General features: G+C 51.1%; 6 protein-coding genes across 6 annotated transcripts; 3 read left to right on the top strand and 3 right to left on the bottom strand.

Moving 5' to 3' along the window:
* Positions 1-2,224: 2,224 nt before the first annotated feature.
* Positions 2,225-3,280, bottom strand: BBK36DRAFT_1117357 (hypothetical protein; the record flags this gene model as incomplete). The annotated part of the gene is made up of 1 exon (XM_024890341.1): positions 2,225-3,280. One exon carries the CDS (start codon positions 3,278-3,280, stop codon positions 2,225-2,227), a length of 1,056 nt encoding a protein of 351 aa, XP_024750170.1.
* Positions 3,281-7,259: 3,979 nt separating this feature from the next.
* BBK36DRAFT_1168366 (general substrate transporter) lies at positions 7,260-9,139 on the top strand (the record flags this gene model as incomplete). Its single annotated transcript, XM_024895173.1, has 6 exons — positions 7,260-7,273; positions 7,389-7,616; positions 7,687-8,088; positions 8,134-8,714; positions 8,781-9,028; positions 9,068-9,139. 6 exons carry the CDS (start codon positions 7,260-7,262, stop codon positions 9,137-9,139), a joined length of 1,545 nt encoding a protein of 514 aa, XP_024750169.1.
* A 343-nt stretch (positions 9,140-9,482) lies between these two features.
* BBK36DRAFT_1168365 (MFS general substrate transporter) lies at positions 9,483-11,319 on the bottom strand (the record flags this gene model as incomplete). The annotated part of the gene is made up of 2 exons (XM_024895172.1): positions 9,483-10,041; positions 10,145-11,319. 2 exons carry the CDS (start codon positions 11,317-11,319, stop codon positions 9,483-9,485), a joined length of 1,734 nt encoding a protein of 577 aa, XP_024750168.1.
* Positions 11,320-16,088: 4,769 nt separating this feature from the next.
* On the top strand, positions 16,089-17,074 carry BBK36DRAFT_1168364 (catalase; the record flags this gene model as incomplete). Its single annotated transcript, XM_024895171.1, has 2 exons — positions 16,089-16,167; positions 16,230-17,074. 2 exons carry the CDS (start codon positions 16,089-16,091, stop codon positions 17,072-17,074), a joined length of 924 nt encoding a protein of 307 aa, XP_024750167.1.
* A 1,842-nt stretch (positions 17,075-18,916) lies between these two features.
* BBK36DRAFT_1140613 (hypothetical protein) lies at positions 18,917-19,685 on the bottom strand (the record flags this gene model as incomplete). Its single annotated transcript, XM_024893394.1, has 3 exons — positions 18,917-19,070; positions 19,202-19,348; positions 19,516-19,685. 3 exons carry the CDS (start codon positions 19,683-19,685, stop codon positions 18,917-18,919), a joined length of 471 nt encoding a protein of 156 aa, XP_024750166.1.
* A 4,353-nt stretch (positions 19,686-24,038) lies between these two features.
* BBK36DRAFT_1117194 (hypothetical protein) lies at positions 24,039-24,836 on the top strand (the record flags this gene model as incomplete). The annotated part of the gene is made up of 1 exon (XM_024890326.1): positions 24,039-24,836. A coding segment is annotated over one exon (798 nt), but the record flags the coding sequence as incomplete, so codon positions are not given.
* Between the last annotated feature and the right edge of the window lie 76 nt (positions 24,837-24,912).

The following is a 24,912-nucleotide window of genomic DNA, read 5'->3' as shown; positions in this document are numbered from 1 at the left end:
ACCGAGGCAGCCAGAAACAAGGGCGGCATGCCCGACCAGCCTGACCCAGAGGTGCTCGCTCCCGAAGCCAGAAGCAAGCGTGCCGCGTCTTCCTGGTCGTTGAGGATGGCGCACTGGAGGGCGTTTTTGCCGTTCTCGTTGCGGCCGTTGATGTTGGCGCCTTGGGTGAGGAAGCCGGCGATCTGCTGGATGTCGCCGATGGAGGCGGCTTGGCAGAGGGCGGAGACGAAGGGGCCTGGTTGGGGGGAGAGGGATTGGGCGAGTGCTTTGAAGGAGTTTTTGAAGACGGAGCCCCATGATAGCCCGCTGGGTTGGCTTGGCTGAGGAGTTGAGGAAGATGATGGTGTTGCTTCGGTGGAGGATGGCCTTTCGGGTTCTGGTTCGGCGGAGTATGGAGGTGGTTCAGCGGGTTCGGCTTCCGACTGGGTGGTCATGAATGGGTTGGGGGGGACTTTGCTTCCGGATGCCTCGTATGTTTGGCCAATGTCTAGAAGAATGCTCCTTTTCGCTGTTGAGGCTTCGGATGCATGGTGTACTTGGGTGACGAGATCGCTCGATTGCAGGTGTGAGAATCTCGCCTCCTGCTGAGATTTGTCCTCTCTATTGAGCAAGGGGTTAGCTAAAATTTCGACCTGGAGCTCAAGGTTCGCTCACATCTTGACAATGTCTGCCATTGATTCCAGAAGCCTGCTATTTGCCATAGCCATCTGGTAATAAGCCACCACAAACTCAACATTCAGACTCTCAAGGTTATCCGGCTGCAAGCGCATCAACTGCTTATACAGCACCGTCATCATTATATCGCACCTCTCTAGATGCTCCTTCACTCCATCCTGAACCAGCATCGCCACCGTTGAAGTCACAAGAGCAACGTCCAGCTGCGAAGCCCGCTGATTGAGCTCCTCCAGCGCGGTGGCCAGCGACGTCAACATTGGCAGGACATGCCTGTGGCTTGAGCCGAGCGCTTCGATCAGGGATCGGAGTTCATTCGCGCTGGATATTGCCCGTTGAGAGAGTCCGGAGCAGAGGGTTGTGAGGGAGCTGATTGAGCGGCCGTCCATTGCGGGCGACGTCTGCAGCTGAGCGCAGGTTCTGTCTGTCGTCTGGTGTGTTTGTCGCGGGGTATTTGGAAGATGAGAGGCCTCCTTCAATTGTGAATGGTGTGTATAATAGGTAGGTAGCCTATCGTTTCTCCAATTCTTTCGGCGGGAATCCTTCAAGCCGGGAATAAGACTGCTGCAATCAGCCTCTCGAGAGTGTCTCTTTACGTCAAGTAACGCTCTTTCTGCGTCTTCTTAACTCGATATTTGGGCATGAAGAAAGACATCTTGTTTCTTCAGTCGACCTGTCACTCTTTTATTGCTTCTTTCGAGCGCGGCTGAAGGTGGGCGGCCTCGTAGGCGATGACGCAGCCTCTCCCATGTTTGCGTAACGGCGGCCGGGGTTGGTTTCCTAGCATCCAACCAACATTGATTAGCCTGAGAGGATTCTGTCAGCGCAATGGGCATTTCGTACTTCACTGCTACTTTGCTCATTGATAACGACTCATTTTGCCGAGAAGGCTTTGGGCTCCAGGGTTAGGGTTAAGAGGGGAGATTCGAACTTACAGACAACGTTAAAGGCAAACGGTCAAGTATCGCCAAGCTGGGTCGGCAATCCGTATAGCTTGTGTGATGCGTGTGCTTGTTTGTTTCGCGGGGGCTGGGGAAGAGTATTTCTACCTTACCTTATGCTTAAACCAGGGGAGTAAAGATGTCCCGTCTGTTTCTAGCCCTGCAAGTGTCCGGGGTGGGATGGCCCGCTTCTGTCTTTTGACTGGGTTTGTCGCTGCGAGTGCAAGTTTCTGACGGTTCATTGACCCCTGTCGCGATGGCTCAGCCCTCCACAGCCACACTTCGGGACAAGCATGTCTTTTAGTGACTCTGTATGAACTTTCCTTACCAAGTACAAGCATTGTTCGATAGAGGATACTATAATGTTTACTCTGTAGAGACACAATGCTGATCCAGTGTTCGTAGTTTGCTGCAATTCACAGACTGGCGCTCTAGTGTTGACTTCTCGTCATCAAGAATAGAGGAATATCCTGCCATTGTACCATGTTATGTATAGCTTTATAGATGGGTGCGTTTGAACCATGAAGAAGCCCATATCCATAACCGCAGAATAAGCACAGTTTCCCCAGTCATTACCATTCTCCAACAATTACCCAAAAACAAACCCTCACCTACCTATCGCCTTTTTTTGTGCTCGACCACATGTCTTCAAGAGTCTTCTTCTCCGCCAACAAGTCGCAGTTGTTCGTACCCCATTTATTCTTATACAACTTCCGCCCATCCTCCGCCATCTCCCACCAAGCAACCTGGAAGCCTGCAGGATCATACGTCCACGGCTCCCCCTTTCCTCCTTTCTGCATGTTCTGCCATGTATTGCGGCCGTGGGAGTTGCCCAGCTTTTCATCTTGGAGCTTTTGTAACTCCTTTCTAAGAGCTTGGAATCGTTCAGAGTTCGGCGCGTCCTCGTCCGTGGCGTTGGTCGACTCGCCGTCGTTCTTCTTCGTCGGAGAAGGCGGGAAGAACTTTTCTTCGGGGTTGTCGACAAAGCCAGCTACATCCCATATGTGGCCCGCATCGACACCGTCAATCTTATAGCCCATCATCTTCAGCCGTCCATAGGCATCGCAGTCCGTAGTGTAGTAGGGGATGAAAATATCCCACTGGCCGATATGTCGCCATGCCTCGACGTTGACCAGCGTGAGGTAGTCAAAGTTGAAGAACTTGACGGCCCATTTGCTTTCACCCGAGATGCGAGAAGACTCGGCTTCGTCGAGAACCTTGAGGACGCGTTCGTAGAACGACTCGTACGGTGTCCTTTCCTCGTGGCTGAGGATCCCGACGTCCATGTGGCTCCAGAAAAAATAGGGCCAGTGACGAGCCATTGCTACCCTAATCAGGAAATTTTGTATCTGGGCAAAGTTGAGAAGCACGGATGTCTGCAGTATCGAGACGCCGTATCTGTAGCGGAACAGGTCATAGTCGAGGAAAAAGGGGTTCGACTGCGACAGCAGCTTCAGGTTGTTGGCATCGGCAGTACCGCTGTTGTCAACGATGATGATGTCTTCTCTCGGCCATCCACTGGCAATGTATCCGAGAACAGTCTGTCGCATCATGGCGTTGTTTCTCGTAAAGGGAATGAAGAGCGGCGTTTTCGGTCGATGGCGCGGAGGCTCGTTGTACGACGCGACAAGGGGGAAGAAGTTGTTTCCCTGCGCAGGGAAGTACATTCCATAATCGAAGTATGACTCGCCCAGCACGGGTGTTGCCTCGGGTTCCTTGTTCTTTGAGAACATGGGGACGATGGAGTCTGAGTAGGAGAATGATTGCCGGGTAAGACTGGTGACGCGAGACGGGTCGATGAGCTTCACGAAGACAATCGCAGCTGCGGCCACTCCAAGAAGCAGGATGGCCATCTTGAGTCGATAGTAGCGCCGTGACTTGCGGGCAGCGATTCTGGTTTCATCGTCGCCATCTTCTTCTTCGTCCGTGGGAAAGTGATGGAGGCGAAAGGCACCAGCTTGAGCCGCAATCCAGCCCGGCCTGCGGGAGAAGGACGAGATTCTCGAGAAGATGGCGGCAACAAACGAAAGTAGACCCATCTGAGCAACTTTTACCAGATATCAGGAGTAGCTGCAAAGGTCTCTAGTGGGAGAAATTGAAGCGAGCGGAGATGGTAAAGTTGCCCAAGCTGAGGTACGGAGAGCGTTGATGAGACGAAAGCACAAACTCTTTCGGCTTTCGAAACTTCATTATAAAGCCGCCACCTTACGATGCCTCCCTACACCACCTCTGACTCGACAGCCTGGGGTTGGCCAAAATGAGCCACAAATCCCCATGTCATGGTTTGCCCAAGGAGCCGTCCTATCCTGCCGTGTCTCGTATTGGAAAGTCTAACATGGGCAATGCAGCGAAAACGGGTCTGTTGGGACGCGCAACAGGCCCTTTCGATTCACTAATCGGAAATACTTGCGGCTGCTTGTGCTTTCCGATACTTGTTACGGAGGGAAACGGGCACTATTCCCGTGAGTTACAATAGGTGCTTGGGGATGGGTGACTGGATTGTTCTGTCAGAGTTCACCCAGACACCTCATCGAGACAACCTTTATGCATCAAAACCTTCTACTTGGCACATAGCAATGATTCGATTACGATACTGAAGAGGATGCTTCCAAGGCATAGATGCTCGCCGCCGTCTCCTTCACTACAGGTTTCAACATTTCTTGACTTTGCCTGTCAGAAGAAAGCAAATACCACGATAACGTCATCCTAATGGGTATTGTCATAAATCCCTTGTGGACGGTTGTTTGGAAATTTTCATCCGAGACCTATCCCATACAGAGAACGAATCGACCAGAGTCAACGGATGGAGCGACACGATAACCCTCCTAGGGAGGCTTTAGATATCGCGGCTCATACACCGCGACGCAGTTTGAGGTTCTCGTCTCAGGCCTCAACTCTGACTGCGCCTCATCGCAAGCCTGGTTCAACAACACAACGACATCACCCCGTCTATTCTAGCCCACATCGTCTCGTATTAGAGCAGATAGCATTGCGATATGTGAAGATGGCTGACACATAGAGTGACAGATCATTGGCCACTGAGTTATCAAGGCAAGTCTTTGCGGTGTGGAGTAAAGCAGCCCTTATGAGCTGCGAGAATGTGGTGTTGCCCCATGTATTGTCTAGGTCAGCAGAAGTTTCCTTGTCAAGATAGTGAGTGCCATCTCGGAGAATTCACTCTATCCATTCCCGTGGCTTGGCGCAGAGGATCTCGTCTGTCAAGACCTGGGCTGTGCGGCAATACGAGGTCAGGGGCCCGTTTCTCTCGATTTTGAGCTATAGTCGCTGTTTCAGATTTGCAGCGACGTAAGAACCTTAACAGGTATGTCTAATAATAGGCGTTCTAAACGAACACCGCCTCTTGACAGATGAGGAACTGACATGTACAGCAGAGCTGAACCCATACAAGCCGGGCATGTCAACGTACATATGAGAGAGCATTTGCTCCCGGTTAGAAGTGGAGCGCGGGGCTGGATCCAGCAGTTGACCCGAATCCTTTTCTAACTCAAAGTCCCAGATAGAGGCGATGATTACTTTCCCGCCTTCAACCATGTCCAGCAGCTGCACTCCGGATTGGCGCCCTTTCGTCCCTCGCCCTCCGAAGCTGCATCTTTTACCCAGTTGTTTCTCCAGCCCCAGACGGCCCCATCTATCTGAAACAAGCATTTGCTGGCCAACTGCTGGCTTGCCTTGCATTCTTTCGAACAGCCGAGGTGGTGACGGCGGGTGAAGGGCGCCGTTACCTGGAGTATAATGGAGCCTGGTCATGAGAAGGAGGGAATACTTTCCTTGAAAGAGAACGTCTCAAAGCCGTTTACTCATGCTAATGACTTCTTCTACAATCAGGCCTTTTCCTTGATCCGTACATACGCTCTCTCGTCACTCGACATGAAGCTCCCGGCCTCTGAGCCTCCACATCCTTCTTCATAATCGACTGATTCAGCAGCGAAGAAGACCCCTGTTCTTGCTCTCTGTCGGAGCCATGCCCAACCAACACCTTGTCGTTCCGTATCTGCAAGCTACAGCAGCTTAACCACGCTTCACACGAATGTGGCAAAGCTCTCTCGGCCCGACTGCCTGATGTTCCTTTGATGCCGGAATCTCAGTGGCGGAACCAGTATCAACCGAATGACAAGCAAAATTGAAACCCCGGCTCTTAATATCTCATCCATCTCCACACCAAGGCATCTATCCGATGGCCAGAGACCGTGGCCGTCTCGTTTCGGCTCTCCAAGTCCTCGGTGGGTAATAGGATGACGAGGTGTCTTACTCGTTCAGGAGGTGCTACTGGTTGAAAAGCCGTTTGCTCAATGACTTGGGGCATCATCGGGTGGTTGACGGCAGTATGACACTCCCGAGTTACCCGGCGGCGATTTTTCCGTTCGAGCAGACCTTGAGTGACCTGGCACGAGACAAGCAGCTCTACTCTAAAATGCTCCTCTTGCAAAATCTTCCGGATGGGCATAGAAGATGGGGTAGCTACGGCTCCCGACAGACCGCCTGGTGACTGATGCTACAGAGGTCAAACAGCATATATGACTTCGCTTCAGCAGACAAGGTCCCCAAAGCATTTGGCAAACCATTCTTTCTGCCCTTTGCCCAGCCGAAGTGCTATTGTGAAAAGCCTCTCATCTTTCACCAAGTGTCTTGTCATTCATACTGCCGTTAGACACGACATGGGCCACAAACCATCTCGCCATCCCCCGGCATCTTCTTGAATACTCCCCGGTCGACCTGGCAGAGTGTCCTCCGCTGGAACGCCAAGGTACGTAAGAAGCTTTTTAAAGATTGTTCGCCGAGAAAGGTTCGATATCACCTGCGATGGAACAATGATTACTCACGAATGAACACACGTTGACAGCTACGAAGAACGCGCATTACGATAAGCCAGACGTCTCACGATGAGGATGCCAAGCAGCGAGGATTCGAATCGAGATACATGCCGAAGATGGGAGTGGAGAAATCATGCATCATGGTGAATACCTAGCTCAAGGAAACACACATTGAAGGTTGGAGTGCGGACTATAACAATCGCCAAACGCATGGGGGCGGCAGTTGCTGTTTTACATAGCTCCGTCTACTTTATGTGCAGGGGGTTGCTTGAAGACGTCGGCACATGGAAGGAACTGCTCGCAACACAGCACCTTGAGGGCGGCCAATGTGCCCATAGATAGAGGACAAGAATGATAGAGAAAGTGCAGAGACGGGTTCATCACTATCAAGTGTCGGTTGATGAGGATTGGCGGCTATTCCTCGATTAGATAAGGAAGGGCGTGGTGCTTGAGCTTTGAAGAAGTCGCAGCCGGTGGGCGTCGGTCCCAATGCCATTTTCCTCGCGAAAGAAACCTCGTCCTTACATTCTTCTCATCAACTACCTTCTCCTAGATGTCCAAGACTGTCTTCTCTTCTATCCAACTGTCATCCCGCGATCGCCTCGCAAGGGCGGAGCTACACTTGGCGACGACAGCAGAGGTTTTTACAGCTCATTTCTCACACCGGGCCAGCTCTCCCATCACTCTTGAGCCTCGATCGTTTCTTGGGATCATCAGACGACGCCAAATGCTTTGCATACTTGGGTCGTAACTTACGCCCATCTGGTCTCAGTTCCTCCTGGGTTGGCATCTGTCTCATCGCAGACTCGACATCATGTTTGGCAGCAAGTGAGTGTCCATCCGGCCGCAACCGAGGCTCCAGAGGCGCATCTAACGCTCTCGTACATCCGCGCATACCCATTCTCTCCGTCGTCTCCACCTGCTGACAGAGTGTTGTTGTCAGGTCTATCAAGATCAAAGGCGCCGACTGCGGCGTCGATGCCCTCTTTCTTGCCATCATCACCTGCATCGGCGGTTTCCTCTTCGGCTACGATATCGGCCAGATCTCGGGCATTCTCTTGTACAATGACTTCATCTACCGGTTTCTCTGGGGTAGTACTGCCACGGTCAAATCCCTTCTTGTCTCTTTCATGGGCGTTGGCTGCCTTTTTGGCTCTTTGATCGGCGCGTAGTGAGCAGCTCCATCTCTCCCTCTGTGTGTGTGTTTCTCTGCCTAGAAGCCTAACAGAATCGTTGAATAGTACAACCGACTTCCTCGGACGAAGAAAGAGTATCGCATTAGCGGTGGCCCTATACATCACGGGAGACATTGTCCAAGTTACGGCAAAGGAGAGCTGGATTCATATTACCATCGGGAGATTTGTTTCTGGTCTCGGCATGGGCAATCTTTCCGTCGGCGTCCCGATGTTCCAGTCTGAATGTGCTCCACGGCAGATTCGGGGCGCCGTCGTTGCTTCTTACCAGCTCTTGATCACGATTGGAATACTCTTCGGCAACGTTGTCTGCTACCTCATGCGGCCTCTTGAAAACGACAGCTATTCGTGGCGCATCATCATCGGCTTGGGCGCCGTCTTCTCCTTGCCGCTTGGACTTGGCATCCTTTTCGTTCCCGAATCCCCGAGATGGCTCGCTGGCAGGGACAAGTAGGACGAGGCCCGCCGCTCGCTGTCGCGACTTCGCGGCAAGAGCCACGATCAAGGCAATGTCATTGTCGAGAACGACATGCACGAAATGAAGGAAGTTTTGGCCCTGGAGCAACAGAGCGGCAGAGCTTCCTGGGCTGAATGCTTCTCTGGCAAGGCCAAGGTCCCCAAGACACGGTATCGTACCTTTCTGGGGATGGGCATCCATTTCTTGCAGCAATGGACAGGAATCAACTACTTCTTCTATTATGGCGCCACCGTCTTTGCATCAGCCAAGATCAAAGATCCTCTCATGACGCAGCTTATCCTCGGCGCCATCAATGTTGCCACGTCATTCTCGGGGGTCTACTTTGTCGATAGGCTGGGTCGTCGATGGCCTCTTATTCTCGGCGCTCTGTGGCAAAGTGTGTGGTTGCTGATTTTTGCCTCCATTGGCGCGGTGAGCCGTCGGGACGAATCGTCGCCCGCCTTTGGCATTGCCATGATTGTAGCGGCATGCATGTTCATTGCTTCGTTTGCGGCCACCTGGGGTCCCATTGCCTGGGTTGTCATGGGCGAGACGTTTGCTCTTCGGACGCGTGCCAAACAGGCCTCATTAGTCACGGCAGCCAACTGGACGGGCAACTGTAAGATGCGCCACACTGCGGTATACGGCGACCATGAAGACAGATGTGACTAACAAGTTGTTGCAGTTTTGATTGGATTACTCACTCCCCACGCCGATCATGCCATATCATACTCGTTTGGCTTCATCCTAGCCGGCATGAATCTCATCGCCGCCGCTGTTGTTTGGCTGTTTCTATACGAATCCTCTTTGCTCAGTCTGGAAAACGTGGACATCATGTACAGCATCCAGGATCTTTCGCCGTGGAAGAGTGCCCAATGGGTGCCACCAGGGTACCTCACACGTCTGACTCGAGACGAACAACATTTCCGCGGCGTGAATATTCCGGCTACAGATAAATCTGGACTCACACAGGAGATGGTGGAGATGGCGGGTAAAGATGGCGACGTGAAGCCTGACGTGAAGTCTGACGGGAAGAATGTCTAATGGCCGATGATAGGAGATGGAAACCAAGGAGATCAAGGAAACCAAGGAGGGCCATGTGTTGAGACCCCGTGTTCCCACTTACACCTGTTTGCTAGGTAGCTTTACCAGTAGTCATTACACAGTCATGCTTAAAAAGTAGACATTTGATACACCCTATCCAATCATCTCATACAAGCTCATTAATACTATGATTCCGTAAATACAAACAAGAGTGGATATCGTCATCGCTGTATGCCTCCGTCTGTATGCCAAGAGTGAGGTTACCCGCTATCTATTACAATAATGCTCATAAGACCATGATTCTATACTTTCATTCCCCCTTTCCACCTTTTTCGACAACTATTCAAGGAGACTCCTCCTTCACCTTCTCTGTAGAAGCAGATGCTTCTGTGCGCTCGCGAGCTTCTCCCTGTTTATGCTCAGGGTGCTTCTCATTCGTATTTCTCTCCCCGCTCTCATCCCCGGCAACGGTACTCGAGCTCGAGGAATCGTCAGACTCCGTCTCCTCCGAGCCGCCCTCATTCGGATCCTCCAGCACGACGGGCGTCGGCCCGGTCTCGACGTCCTCCTTCTCGGCCGGCTTGCGGCCCTTTGGGTTGAAGCGGCTGCGGGCGCGGATGGCGGCGCCGTACTTGTAGAACATGAAGGGGATGATGGCGAGGACGGTGGCGACGCCGCCGACGAGGGAGCCGCCGCCGCCGACGCCGAGGGCGTGAAACATCTGGAGGGTGAAGAGCGGGGCGGCGCCGCAGGCGGAGCGCATGATTGTGTTTGCGGCGATGGCGGAGGCGGCGTACATGAGGTAAGCGTCGACGAGGTAGTTGAGGAAGCCGACGAAGAGGAGGAGGAGGGCGGTGGAGAGGAAGGCTCCTGCGATGGTGGGGACGATCCAGTGAACGGAGCTGTGAAGGGGGTGGGATTTGTCAGTATGCTTGAGCTTTTTTGATGAAGAGTAAGGGGGTGATATTGAGATGGGAAAGAGGGTGAGTGAGAGAAGAAACGTACTTGTAGTTGGCTGACCATGCGAACCAGAACATGGCGCCTGCAAAGGTGATGCCGCCGAGGATGGCGAGGGGGAGACGGTCCTCGGGAGTCATTTCGTGGAGCTGCTTCTTTCCCGTGTCGACCTTCTTTTGCTGGCGGCGGGTATCGAAGGCGACGATGAGGCCGCCGAGCATGGCTCCCAAGACGGTGCCGATCAGGGGCAGCTCGCCAACGCCAGAGTTCCAGCCGCGCTTCTCTTGGAAGACGATGGGGTAGATGGTGAAGAGCATGTAGAGCAGGGTGTAGACGACGGAGAGGTAGATGGCGATGAGGAACGAGATGGGGTCGAAGAGGATGATCCAGGGCCGGGTGAGGGCGACCTTGTACACGCTCGCGAGGTTCTGGTGGCTGTCCTCGATCTGGGCCTTTACGTTCTCGTAGCCGGGGATCTTGGCCTTGCGGAGGCGCTTGGCCTTGTGGCGCAGGACGGTCGGGGCGTGAGTCTCCGGGATGGTGAGCATGAAGAGGAAGGAGCCGCCGCCGAGCATGAGGAGGACGTAAAAGGTCCAGTGCCAGTCCTTCTTGAGCTGCAGGAAGCCGGCGATGATGGGGCCGAGGGAGGGGCCAATCCAGAGCATGGCGGCGAAGCCGCCCATGGCGTTTGCGCGCTGGATGGGATTCCACAGGTCGGCAAGGACGCCGGGGCCGTTGCTGAGAGGCGCGGAAACGAAGGTTCCCGAGAGGAATCGGCCGACGAGGAGACTGCCGAAGTTGGGGGCAAAGGCGCAGAGGAAGTTGAAGGCCAGGTAGAGGGTGAACGTGGAGTAGAAGATCCATCGGCGTCCGTATAGCTCGCTCAGGGGAGCGAAGATGAGAGGGCCTGCACAGTATCCAAGCAGGAAGAGGGTAATGGTGAGGCCGGCAGCCTCTTCCGAGACGTGAAAGGACTCTGCAATGGACGGGAAGCAGCCGCTGGGGGCGCTGGACGCGAACGTGGCGTTCATGACGAGGAAGACGGTCGCGACCGTGATGAAAAAGCGGCGGGTCATGGACCATTCTCGGGGGTTCTCGACGTCGCCAGGAGCAAAGTCGAGGTAGCCATGTTCGTTGAGGTAGGGGGGCTCATTGTGTTGAAGGTCCTTTGTGCGATACGGCTTGTTGACCGGACGCGAGAGGATGCGGGTGAGGGCACCCATGGTGAAGGGGGGCTGGCGGTAGCGGTTGAGGCTCTTGCTTTCGGATTTGCGCTTCCTTGAGAAATTGATTTGTGGTTTGATGAGGATAGATTATTCTTTTTGAAGTTTGGTATTAGGTTATCGAGATAATCTGGACTGACGTATCATGTCGCCGTCAACGGTGTGCTCGTGGGATGAATAGAAGCACAACGAGAGTCTTCTTCCAATTCCTTTCCACAGATTTCCTTTTCACAAGTTCCTGGAGCTCGATATGTCCAGTCCGTACGCGCTGTGCATCACCGCTCGTTCCAGAACTTCGTCAAGAGGGGAAGAGATGATGTCCAGTTTACCACGACGGGGGAAAGCCACGAGGACACGGGTATCTGACGAGCGCCACAGCCGTATTTAATAATGAAGAATGACCGAAAATTAATCATTCACATTGTTGGCTTGCTCCGTCCTCGCGCGTCGGGTTTAAAGGAGCCAGAACCCCGGCCGCGGCCTAAGGAGATACTACTAGTAGTAGCCGTAGTCTGCAAGTCGTATTACTGGACAGTTCGGATATAAACACACAGCGGGCGGCGGCACTGGGTCACCGGGGGCTCCATCTCACTCTTTTCTTCTTCTTTTTTTTTTTTTCTTTTCTCCTCGCCTTTGTTTGATGGATCCGATCGCTTGAATTATGGGACGCGGAACGAAGGCTGGATAGATGGCGTAAACGTTGCGGTTGTCTTTCCTCTTTCAGATGAATAATGACTAGGGGTCAAAAGCCCGGAGGAGGCATGTTGCAAGTAGTCTGTACTGTTCAGTCAGACTGTGGCACTGCTTGGTTGCTGGCTTCAAGGTTGGTAATCGAGTTCGAGGAGCGGTCATTTCGTCCCATCTGCAATCTCACATCCCAGCTGAATACGCAAGGCCGTCGTCAAATGTAACGCCTTATCGCGCAGGGAGCAGATTTGGTTACCAGCCCTCACATGTCGCCACATGGACGATGTCACACTGTAACACCCACCACCCACCCACAGGGGGTCCAGCAGGCCGAAGAGCCGGAACTGGGCTGCCGTCAAGGTGCATGCTGGGACTGGTTGACTGAGAGTGGCTGCTCTGTGCGCAGCCTGATTGATACGTAGTCAGAGGCCCCATGTTGCTCCGTTCGGGATATGGTGGGACCTTGACGCTTGGTTGATTCATTATTCATTCAATCATTCATTGTCTGTGCCCAACCGCTTCGCGGCTCCGAGCTGAGGTCGGACTTGGGAATAGTAGTCGTACTCGTACGCGCCTCTGCTGTGGGAGTGTTGCTTTGCTCCGTGTTGGTCGCTGACCTGAGATCCTCCTCGCCTCAAATCTGCGAGCCGAGGGGATAATGTCCAGCGAGGGTTGACGAGATCCGGACGAGATCGCCCTAGGCGCTCGGCACGAGTCCCCTGCAAGCACGGCATATACGTACATGTACTTGTTGGCAGCGGTCTCGCGTCTTTCGCCTCTCTTCTCTCCTCTTCCTCGCCTCGCGTTCTCCTCACTTCGTCCGTTTTGCTTCGTCCGTCATGGATTGCGTTATCGAAGCAAATCTTGGGTCTCCAGTAGTGTAATTCCGCGCTCCACCCCCCCCCTCTGCTTTGCTAGTACGTACAGTATAGCGGCGCTCCCAATCGCTTCTCCAATTCTCCAACTGGTCCATATTATTAGCGATTCGCTGTTTTCCAAGTCGTTCAAGTTTGCCAAGTCATCGTTCGCATGAGAATGTCCTCCCACATGTTCCGATTACTCAGCTTCGCATCGCTGATTTCAAATGCGCCCGCCGATTAGCCCGTATTCCCCGGATCGTGGTGTTTCTCGCTGTCCGAAGGCGGCACACGATGGCAGCGACTGAAGGCGGCGCAGCAGTCAGACGGGCGGCGACGAGGGATTCGGTTCATGAATAGACGCCGCGCCGAGCGGCGCACCAGACGGTTCTTTCATTTTGGCTCGTAATACGTTTATCGTTGGCTCGGTCTATTGATCAAGATGCAAGCCGTGGCTGTGGGTGATGCGTGGGTGGCGCCTTTGTTTCGCTGCCACCAGCCTGCTTGGGGTTAAGGCGACTGAGGTGGTGCCCCGGCCGGGCAGTTGTTCCGGCAGGCGTGTGACCAGGATGGAAACTGCTGTGATGATTTGTCTGCAATCCTCGTTTGCACTAGAAAACAACGACTGACGATTTCTTCGGACATACGAGACGAGAAGTCCAGATGAAGCTATATAGCCATCACCAAGAGCTTTGCGATTGATCATATTACGTACGTCATGCAGTAGAGACAGGGATCCAGACAAATCCAGAAGACGAAATATAGAAGTCCAGCGATTTCTTGCGTCATCTTCAAGAAGCATCAAGAGCTGCCAACAAGTCGACGCCGGCAAAGGTGCCTTGACACACAGTCCGCTCTTCTTCAGGGAATCAAGCCGCGGGTTGTCCAAGGTGCTGCTTTGCATATCTGGATCTTGCGCCTTCTCTATCATATGGTGCCTTCGCCCTCAACCCCCAGGCTTTAACCACAGTCCGTGTCTTGATATCCAGATCCGCGTATTGATTTTTCGAGTCAGGTGCCGTTGGTGACAGCTCTGCTAGTGACGGAGTTTGGCGCGCGCCCTTCTAGATTCATTTACCCACCTCTGCCACCAACGTCTCTTTTCCTTAGCCATCGAAGAAAGGGACCAAAAAAAAGGGAAAAAGACTTTTCACCCGTGGTGCAAATTGGGCTAATTAGGCCACTGACGTGAATGACATTTCTCCAGAAAGAGGTCGTAGGGGTATCATCACCGATCTGGAGATGTGACCTGACGAAAGTCTCGCCTCATCTTGCAATGCGAAACCTTTATAAAGATGACAAATAAGAAAGAGATTCTGTTGATTGCGGATTTAGATAGCGAGCGGCACCCTCACACTTTACTTGGCATCTTTTGTTGTACGCGATATACTTCCATAAGTTAGAGGTTTGCACAGAACATTTCCGGCCTTCTACCTATCATACCTCACAGCCTCGCAGTACATCCGTTAATAGCTGTTGCACTCCGTGGAATAACTTCGTAGAAGCAGCAGATAGACCCTCCCGAGATACAACTCGTCGTGATAAAAGAGTGATCCAGTATTGCAACTGCCGTAATAGAGTTCCGATTTTAACACGGCTATGTAGTCTTCCGGCTGTTACCTAGGTAGGTGTGAAAGGCGAACCTTGTATCACATTAACTTGTGATCATACAGCTATGCGGCAATGCAGCTGCCGTCGGAGTTGCAAGCCCAGACTAAATGTACGAGTACGACTACGCAGTGTGATAAACGCAGCCTGATAAGCGCAGCCTTGCTTGTACGGCCACAGTACTCCGAGCCGCTATTACAGGGTTCCCATGTAGAATCTCGAGGCTGCGTGGTATCGCAGCTGCAGAAATAGATGATAATATTCCGCTGCTAAATATAGGGCGCCTATGGATAAATGTTCTGGAAGACCTGACTTTAAATATTGCTGGACCCTGTTGCTCTTGACTGAGGCTTTATGGCTTCTGCTCTGGGCGGACTTGGTACACAGCCTCTGCTGTCAGCAACCTACTCCTTGAACCAAAAGGGCTGGGTAGAGCCTCTTTGCCATCTATCATTCTTCAACCTTCAAGTACATATGAATTCGGCCGATGCACTCTAGAGTACCTGCCTGATTAATGTATGTAGCAAACGTGATAGGCTGCGGTGCTGCATTCGATCTTATATTTCATATACATAAAGGGTCGCTTAACCACCTCTCCGAGTGCTGCTAATCTAAACCCTTGATTAATTGCTTCTGGAACAAAACGCAACAACCCCTAGGTAGTAGCTTCCCTCTAAATTTTCCCAGAACGCCGATTGGCCGCTTTAACAGCTTGATTGGCCGCCGCCTCTATTGACGACGACGATGACGCATTGAGAGGTTGGCATGCAGAATTAACGCTTCCGATGATTCCAGGCTGTTGCTCTCGATTCGAGCTCTGAGTTCGCATAAAAATTACTTGAACCCTATCAAACAACATAGATCTGTAGCAACACGAAAAGTTCCATTGAGTTGTCTCTGCCTCCGCAATTTGGCTTCCGCCTCCTCCACTGACATTGGATTGCTTACCACATCAAAGCCGTAAGCAACCGCGCAAAGGGCGAAAGGAAACCTATAAAAACAATAGTATGCATAACAAAGCAGTTGGGGCTGATGTATGACTGGGGCAGGTTTCTGCTACTTACATATTTTACATATCTTAGAAGCAACACCAGAAAAGAACTGCCGTCAGACCAATTAAAGCAATGCTATTTGGAATCGTTTGACTCCCGGAAAGGCAACCCACCTACCCATGAAGTTGCATTAAACACCGAACCCTGCTCGAATAGGTTTCTTGGTGTTACTATATTCTCCTCATGCTCTCTCTGCTAAGGTTATAATAACGTCAGCCTTTCTCGTGAGCAGAAGCCATCAATGTGCGCCAGTAAGCGCTTAAATCTGTTACAAGTGAAGAAATGCGCATAGCGCGACCCTTTTCTCCCTGTCGTTCAACTTCTCCTCGGAAAAGCTTAAAATTAGTCTGTCGAAAGGCGCACGCTTTTTGTCTCTAACCGATAGAAGCGACAGCATTCAGAAACTCAAATACATGTACGTGGTCAAAACGTTGCTTGTCATCAGAAGGCGTCAGCGAGCAATCGTCATGGTATAAATACCACAGTCGGGTTGCGAGGTCATGATTATCGAATTGCTCGTATAAGCTCACTTATTGAGACCAAACTCACTGATACGAATCACACAATGGCAGAGAAACCGCTTCACATCGATCTCATCGATACCCTCAAGGACGTCTCTGTCCGAGTTGACCATGTCAGACCATGTAAGTTGGCTCATATAGCAAAGGCAGGACACGATGCTAACAAGATTTCTTCCTTGCTTTAGCCCATGCCAGAGGCGTCTTCGTCATAGGTTCCTTTACCCCTACCAAGGAAGCCAAGCAACTCTCCAAGGCGCCCCATTTCAACTCTCCGTCGACCCCGGTCGTGGCCAGATTCTCTCTCTTCACCGGTATCCCTGACCTACCTTCGAACGACCCACAGGCAAATCCCCACGGCCTGGCTGTGAGATTCCTGATTGGAGATGGCGTGAAAAGCGACATCATCTGCCAATCTACACCCCTCTTCCCAGCAAACACAGGAGAGGGAGTCCTTGCCATCTTCAAAGCTTTGAGAGACGACAGAATAGAGGAGTACCTCAGCACTCATCCCGAAGGCATTCCTTTTTTCACAGAAGATAGAAAGACGCTAAAGCACTGGGGCACCCAGTCATTCTACTCCATCAACGCCTTCAAGTTCATAAACGATGAGGGCAAGAGCGTGCTTATCCGCTACCGTTGGATCCCGATGGCGGGGAGACACTTTCTGACGGACAAAGAGCTTGAGGCCAAGGGGCCAAACTTCCTTTTCGATGATCTACCCGGCGTTTTTGCTCAGGGACCGATAATCTTCAAGCTTGTAGCTCAGGTGGCGGAGGAGGGCGACATCACCGGTGACTGCCTCCAGAGATGGCCCGAGAACCGCAAGCTTGTGGAGCTCGGGGAGCTCAAGCTAACCAAGGTTGCGGAGAAGGCGGATCTGCCACCTCAGAAGGAGACTATTATGTATAATGTCATTCCTGGGGTGCAAGGCATCGAGCCTTCGGATGATCCTATCATCGCGACTCGTGGGAAGGTGTATGCGACAAGTGGGCAGACTCGCCGGGGAGCTGAAATTGAAGCCGAAGCTTAGCCATTTGATTTCGGGATGGGATTCCAACTCACTCCGAAGAAAAGGGGTTTCTTACTGAGATAGCACACTTAGGTAGTGAAGGGATTGCGGAGCGGAGACGCGTGATATATCCTATTGATTTTCATAAAGAAACACAGGACCAGAGATTCGATAATCAAAGTGGTTATTCAATTGCAATATCTTCTGGACATAAGTCGTAGCTGCGTGTACTGCATCTTCAAATCTCATAGTCCAAATCCAGTTTGTTCACATCCGTTGTATGAGTATTTCATAGTTGAAATGTGCCTTTTATCGTTCGGTTTCGTGGATATGCCTTGTAGTGGCTGGCTTTGATGTGCCTCTATTATGGATTAGTTCGAAATAGAGCAGAAGAGAAGAGGAAGAGAAAGAGAGGCAAAAAGAAAATGTCTGGGCACTTTTGTGACTCTCCCGAATTGTTATATGTAAACGCAGCACTGGCAACCTAGTCAATAAAGGGGTTGATGGGGCGGACACGGAGACATTTATAAGCTTGTGTACCCGTGAGCGCCACCATCCGCCACTTCTGCTCCCACCCGGCTCTGACGTGACTTTTATGAGACAAAACAGATGTCGAAAGAACTGTGACAACCAGCATATAGATAGTACGGTCAATGTCAGCTTGGAGATGAGTTCTCCTCATCTGATAACGATAATGAATACATCACTACTTCTGTTGGTGTGCTTGTTCGATCACCCTTGAATTCTAGGTAGACAGTTATACTGCACTAGACAAAAGCGTGAGTAGATTTCTATTTAGTACAAGGCAATACGTAGTTGCCGAATAGACAAATCAAAGATGCTGCCACTCTCAGCTGTAAGCTGGAGCAAGGGTGACAACTCAGAGTTCCCATTTGCCGCATCCGTGAAACGGGAATAGCAGTAGGCTTTCATCACAGTTATCATAACATTAAAATAGGGAAGAGTATAGACTTGCAGGATGTGTGCTTGGTTTGCCGGTTTGTCGGTCGGTCGGTCGGTCATTTCTCGATTCGTTGATGTGGACTGTGTCGGCAAACAGTTTGTCGTGTGGCGACGGTGAGGGGGAGGGATTACTTGTTAAGAGAAGAAGTTAGCACAAGTGTTCGAAATGAAACTGAAGCATCTGTAAAAAGTCAGCATAGGTTCAGAAAGACAAGACAAGTAAAGCTTTTAGAAGAAGAGTTAACAATCGGCTTTCACGAATGACAGGGTCGACTCAGCTAATAGTTCGATAGTCGGCGGGTGGGCGGGTAGTCTATAGAAGAGCGGTAAGTTAGCATAGTGCCTTCGAATGAAGCAGATGGGGGAGACTTAGCGGAATATAGGCTGGCGAAACCTTAGCCGGGTGGGAGAGGGGCGACCTGGAGAAAAGTAGAAGTTAGCATAGATTCTGAACGAACGATGAAAAGTGTCTATATCCTGTCAGCATGTTGTATATCAAAGTCGAAGACGGGATGACTTAGCGGAAAGTGATATGGCCATAGGACGGCTAGAGGGGGAGCGATCTGGCAGAAGTAAGAGAAGTTAGCATCTATTTTGCAAGGCGGAAAATGAACATCTATGGAGGGCTAGCATTTTATGTCTTTGCAACGAGGAGGGACTTGGTAGACTTAGCAGATATCATATGATGAAAGGGGTATGGCGGGTAGGGAGCGGAGGAGGATGTCCTGGAAGATATGCAGGTGTTGGCATATATTTTAACAGAGAAGTTGTCTGTCTGTGATCAGTCAGCACATTGTCTTGCGTTAAGGGAAAAATGGTCCTTGACAGGGCGTCTACCGCTTTGTTACGTGGACCCTTAATGTACTTGATGGTCACGTTCAGCAGTCGCAGCTCTGAGACCTAACGCGAGTACACACCCTCGTGGGTTGATGAGTCCAGAAACCAGGTCAGGGGCTTGTGGTCGGTGTAGATGACCGATTCGTCCGGGGCTCTGAAGTAGTGACCATGTCTCCGAGAGAATTCCATGATGCAATATAATTCTCGCTTGTAGGTGCTATAGTTGCGTTGTGTCTTCGTGAAGAGAAGTGAATTATGGCCCTTCCCACGCGTTGATGAATTTGGAAGGGCCCCTCCCATCTGGGCTTGAATTTTGGGGGCTTTCCCTCCTGCACCACCATCACCCACTCGCCAGGCTGATATGGGTCAAAGTTGCGCTGCTCGTGTCGGCCTCTCCGGGCCTGGGACAGATGCCACGCGTGTTCCGCCACTGCTCTTGTACAGGCACAGCTGATCCCCGTGCGTTCTTGCGCTTTTTCGAGGCGGGCTCTAGTCCTCCAGCGAGCATTATAATCCCCATTATTTTATCTTCTGTGGTCAGTCCTTCTAGGTTTTCCTGTCCTATCAGAGTTTCAATTTTCTTCAGCAGCTGCTTCGCGACCCTCTTTCTTCCTGGTGCCTCTATCACCCTTTCAGCTGCCGCTGAACCAGATGTAGCGTACCTCAGGCCTGTCTCCAAGTCATGAATTTCCTCCACCACGTCAGGGTATGCTCCCAGAGTGATCTGACGGCAGCGGCTGACTGAGCTGAACGGTGTGGCGGAGGAAAAGGGGATAGAGGAACCTGTGTAAACGAGAAGGATCAGCAAGAGCACATCAAAAAGCAAATACATGACTGTGGAGAGTAAGCATGCAATCTCTAATTAGTTGTAAGACCGGGGTGACTTAGCTGGAAGCAAGATAGAGCAGATGGGACGACGAGATCTGGATGGTGGAGAGTGGGCGGCGGAGAGGGGGCACGGGAGAGAGGAGGCCTGTTAAAGAAAGAAAAGTTAGCATAGGGTTGTCAAAGACTATAGTTGCATCTATAGATTGTTAGTAGTGTGTTATAGACAACCAGAGAAGTATGACTTAGCTGGTTACAATACGGCCGAAGCGAGACTGTGCCTATCCAGTGTAAGTAAGAGATCGGTAAGTTGTATAGATAGGGAGACTTAGCCTTGTCTAAATAGCCGCGAAGGGTGGAAGGAGGTGGGGAGGAACACCTGTGGAGAGAAAACTGTTACCATGGGTTGAAGAAAAGGAAAGGCATCTTATAAAGAGTCAGCATGATGTCTGAGGTAAGGAGGGGACATTTGACTTATCTGATTATACACTACTAAAACGGGAAGGGACCTATTACAAGTTAGCAACTATTTCTGAGGTCATCTCAGTGGGAAGACTTAGTTTTGGAATACTACCCCGAAAGGCTGGATGGGGGCCGGATGGAAGCCTGTAAAAAGAGAAGTGTCAGCATGGGTTTAGGAGAATAACAGGGACGCCAGTAGAAAGGCAGCAAGATGTCTTAGCAAATTATTGTACAGCCGGGACGAGAAAGAGCATATCGAAAATTAGCTACAGTTTTTCAAATGATATGGACGGGAAGACTTAGTCTTGTAGAAGAGATTGGAGGCGTCGTGACGAGGGAAGAAAAGGGAACGCATAAAAGAGAACAAGTTAGCATAAGGCTTCTAAAAGTGAACCTATGAGAAGTCAGCAGAGAGTATTTGAAGCATAGTAGGGTTGACTTAGCTGATTCTGTATAGTCAGAAGAGGAGGAGAGCCTACCCGAAGTTAGGAAGTGCTTGTGAATTTCTAGAAGTAGGGAGACTTAGTCTGGTCAAGGTAGACGGAGTAGGTGGTAGGATGTCGAGTAGGAGGAGATGAGATGTCGAGTACGAGGATAAATACGGGATCGGAAGTCGAGTACGGGGTAGGAGATCGATGGAGCGGGAAGGACGAGGCGGAGGAGGGAATATATTGAATGGAAAGCCGTTAGCATGAATTCAAATAATAGAGAGGCCTATGAGAAGTCAGCAAATTGTTCTCAAGCAGACAAAGGTTCGACTTGACTGAGTGTATCTCGTTGGACGGAGCCGATGTGAAATCAGTAGATACTCGTTGAGCTCTTGGAGCGGGAAAACTTAGTTTTATACAGAGACTCCGGGATGAACAGATAGATAGACGGCGATAGCGGAGGAGATGGCGGAGGAGGGGGAGGAGGAGACCTGTTAAGAAAACATACAAGTCAGCGTGCACTCCTTGGTCGAATTCCCGGTAACTCGTCAGCAGATTTTCTTCAAAAGGCAACAACGGAATAGGAGGACTTAGCTGGAACTAGTAATTCCGGGACGAAGACGGCTATATTTGAAGTTAGTAATAGTTCATGAAGGTAGATTGGCAGGGAGACTTAGTTCTGTAGAAGGAAGTAGGAGAAGAAGGTTGGTGAGATCGGCGGAGCGGACGGAATGGGAGATCTGCTTGAGCTACACAAGTTAGCATGATTCTTAAGACAGAGACATTTGTAAGGAGCCAGCATGTGTTTTCAAATTGTGAGTGAGAGGGACTTAGCAAAGATAGTAAATCCGGGATCACACAGAATCTGTGCAAAGTCAGTAAAGGCTCGTTGAGTGTTCTGGGTATGGAGCCTCAGATCTGTAGCAATAGAACAGCGATGGTCTTTGTAGTTAATCTACTATTCGTGAATAATACACAGTCGAAGATAGAGAAGAGTAGGAGATGCAGCAAGATAGGAGAAGAAGGTAGGAAACTTAACAGAATTGCATGAGCCGGGTAAACTGATCCTTTGGCTATAGAGAATATCAGACACCGTCTCTATTTGAGTGAAGCCTTGGCTGAAATGTCATTGCTGCCAGAAATAGTTAGCAAGCACAAATGAACAGTGGCATGGCAAACAGGTATCTACCTGGTCTGGACAGAATGAATTCAGCCGCTGTCTGCGTCGGACTTGAGTAGTGAAAGCAAGCGAGCAGCAAATACATGCTTGCGGCTTTCTTCTGACGACAAACACCAAAGTTAGGTCCTGATCACAGAGCGATGGCAGCAGGGGACACTTAGCAGGAAGGACAGGAGCAGCAAGTGACAGCTTTGGCAACATGGCTGACAGCGAGAGACTGTGGAAGGTTATTATTCATCTAAATCAGAGGAGCAAGAGTACTTAGCCGTAGACGGGTAGACAGAGGAAAACAGAATGAAAGTGAAAGAGAGAAGACTGAAGAAGACCTGTGATGAGCGTTACTATCTATTAGCCCAAATATTAGGGGAAACTCGGTTGCCTTGCTTTATGATGTGTATAGTGTCAGGTCTTGATAAATTGAGAAAGGCTATTAGGTCTAGACTGACGATGAGACAGCATCGTGTGACGCTCCTCGAGCGATGACGGATGAGATGGCTGATGAGCGAGACTAGATATGGTGTTACAGAGCAAGAGGGCAAGAGAGCAGAGGACTTAGCAAAGACAATGAGCTTTTGGATATGCCACAAGAGGAGGAGAGGTTCGAATCTCGTTTGTTGAGGAACGGAGAAGGCGATGGTAGGAAGCCTAGAGCATCAACAGCATTATCTGACTCTTCAGAAGAGATCATATACCGGAGAGGATAAAGAGTAAGAGAGTCAAGAGGGAGACCCAGCTGCAGCAGAGCTTGAAGCTCACGCAGATGTGTGCGGAGAAGCTGAAGGACTGGAAGTGCGCTGTTTTTGTTTTGGGATGAGGGCGAGGAAACTTTCCGAGTGCGAGAAGGAAAAGATGTGGGAACTGGGAAAACGTGCTCAGTGATCTCATAGGCCAGCTGCCCCAGCCCATTGGCTTATCTTCAAGTCTAAATGTGAAGTGCTCGTCGAAGGACGAAGCTTCAAGACAGCAGTGGATAGAAGGGGGCTGCAAAGGGGCGAAAAGGGGGGCAAATCGCATGCACTCAACGCCTGAAGGAGAGATAGCAACGTACAATGAGGTCTACATCTTTTTCTGTGTGTTTCTCTCTCTATATATGCTGCTTAGATACTGTTCTATGATATATCTCGAGGAGGAGTCTGTCTCGAGGCGAGCGGGAGAAGTTGTTCCGCTTGCCGGCACCCCTGAGTGGCAGCACGCGAGCCATTGTTTACCCAGTCACTCTGCTCTCACCTTTTTCTCACTTTCTTTTGGCTTTCTGTTTCTCCTACCTTCTAAGGAATTCAGCTGCCTTTCTTCCACCCTCTACGCCAAGTTTCTCAGCCACATCTTCCTTTCCTCACATCCTCAGCACTCTCCTTCTGTACCTCGCATCACGCTCGACTTTATCTCAAACATCATCAAAGCAAACATTCTCGGGCATCCTAGTAGGTTATGCATCAAGTTATAGTCTCCAGGAGTCCTATTAACTTTATTTCCCAGCACTGCTCTTCGTCAACAAAGATTTCTCAAGAGACTCCTCTAAGACTGTTACCAACGTCGCATTCTCATCACAAGCTGCCTACATATCTGAACATTCTCGGCAAGGCTCCCCGTCTCTGAGACATCATTCTATCTGTCCAGCACATTTGTGTCTCGGTTCCGCAAAGATCAATCCTCTCCAAGGAAGCATTCAGTATCATCACCGGGTTCTTTTAATCTTGAGAACACGACTCCTATCACTTCAAAGATGTCTGATCATCAAGAGGAAAAGACCACCACTTTCATTCCGACTCTGAATCCCTATATTCAAGAGGAAGCAACCTCTGTCGTTGGGGAGATGGATAGTCGCCAAGATGACGAGATGTCAGTCGACTCTGTATCTTGTGAAGAAAAAGCTTCCACCATCGCCAGCGATTCTCTCATTCGCGAGATGGAGACTGGTACTGCTTCTGCTCAAGAAGAAGTAGTACCTTCCGATCGAATGTCTGTTGATCATCGCGAAGAGATTTCTACCAATGTCACAACTTCTTCCAGTTTCGACTTCGAGAGCTTATTTCGGGTTATTCAGTTTGTAGCTGAGTCAACTCCCGAAAATAACAACCGAATCATTGAGATTGAGTCCTTGGATGACGAGACTGCCTCCATGGAAGAGCTTCGCGATCGAGTGACCGAAGCTGAAGCTACTCAGGAAGGACAATCCAACGATCAAGAAGATGAAGACGACGATCAAGATAACGAAGACGAGCCTGAAGTCACAGTCGTTGAGGCTCTGCTTCTCTCTGAGCTTGAGATTTCGACCAGCAACAGACTTCAAATGCTCTCAATTATCGAGCATCTCGCGCAGTCTCTGGCCGACAGCAATCAACGCGCTCCCTTCCTCCGGGAGATTGAGCACAATGTTGACACCAGCAGCTTTGTCAAGCCGCGCAAGGGCAAGAAGGCATCCAACGCTGAGGGCGAAGATGACTCTCCCGAGAAGATCACTCCTCACACTGCATGTGCCCGTTGCCAGCATGTTCCCGCCGTCAACGAGCCAGCCTCGACTCTCCTCACCTGCGGTAACTGCAGAGTTGTCCAGTACTGCAGTACCATCTGCCAGCTCCGAGACTGGAAGGCTCACAGGAGCATCTACTGCGTGAACCCGATCAACATCCCGGTCGACGTCCTAGGAAAGCCTCACAAGGCACCCTTCCTGATGACGACCCTCCCCAATCCCTTCGCCCGCCTCTCCAAGGGCATCTGGCTGCACGACCGCCACAAGCAGGACGTGTACGTCCTCCTCATCGACTCCTTCCGGCTCCGAGAGTACGATGACTACACGTTTGGGGGCACGAGCAACGCCGACAGCGTCTACAGCGGTCGGCCGAGCTCGTTGCCTGCGTTCCGCCGCTTCGTCTACGCAGCGGAAGCCAAGGGCCTGATGCCCCCTTGGTGGACGGACCAGAAGCGCGTCGAGTGCCTGACCAAGGGCATCGACCGGAGTGCCGACAACTGGCACGACCTTCATACCATGGCCCGGGACGTGGATGTTGTCGTGGTGTACGAAGCTGCCATCATGGCGATGCAGCTTCGTGTCTTTGCCGAGACGGTGAAGGGAAGCGGGCCCGCGGGGACGGATGGGCGGCTGCTGCTGCAATACATGGTGGTGATAGAGGAGGCGGCCCGACGCATAGTGGCCAAGGAGGCGA

This window comes from Trichoderma citrinoviride, assembly GCF_003025115.1.
Source record: "Trichoderma citrinoviride strain TUCIM 6016 unplaced genomic scaffold BBK36scaffold_6, whole genome shotgun sequence".
Classification (NCBI taxonomy): Eukaryota; Fungi; Ascomycota; class Sordariomycetes; order Hypocreales; family Hypocreaceae; genus Trichoderma; species Trichoderma citrinoviride.
Note: the sequence above shows the minus strand (reverse complement) of the source record. Positions and strands in the feature narration are given on the sequence as shown.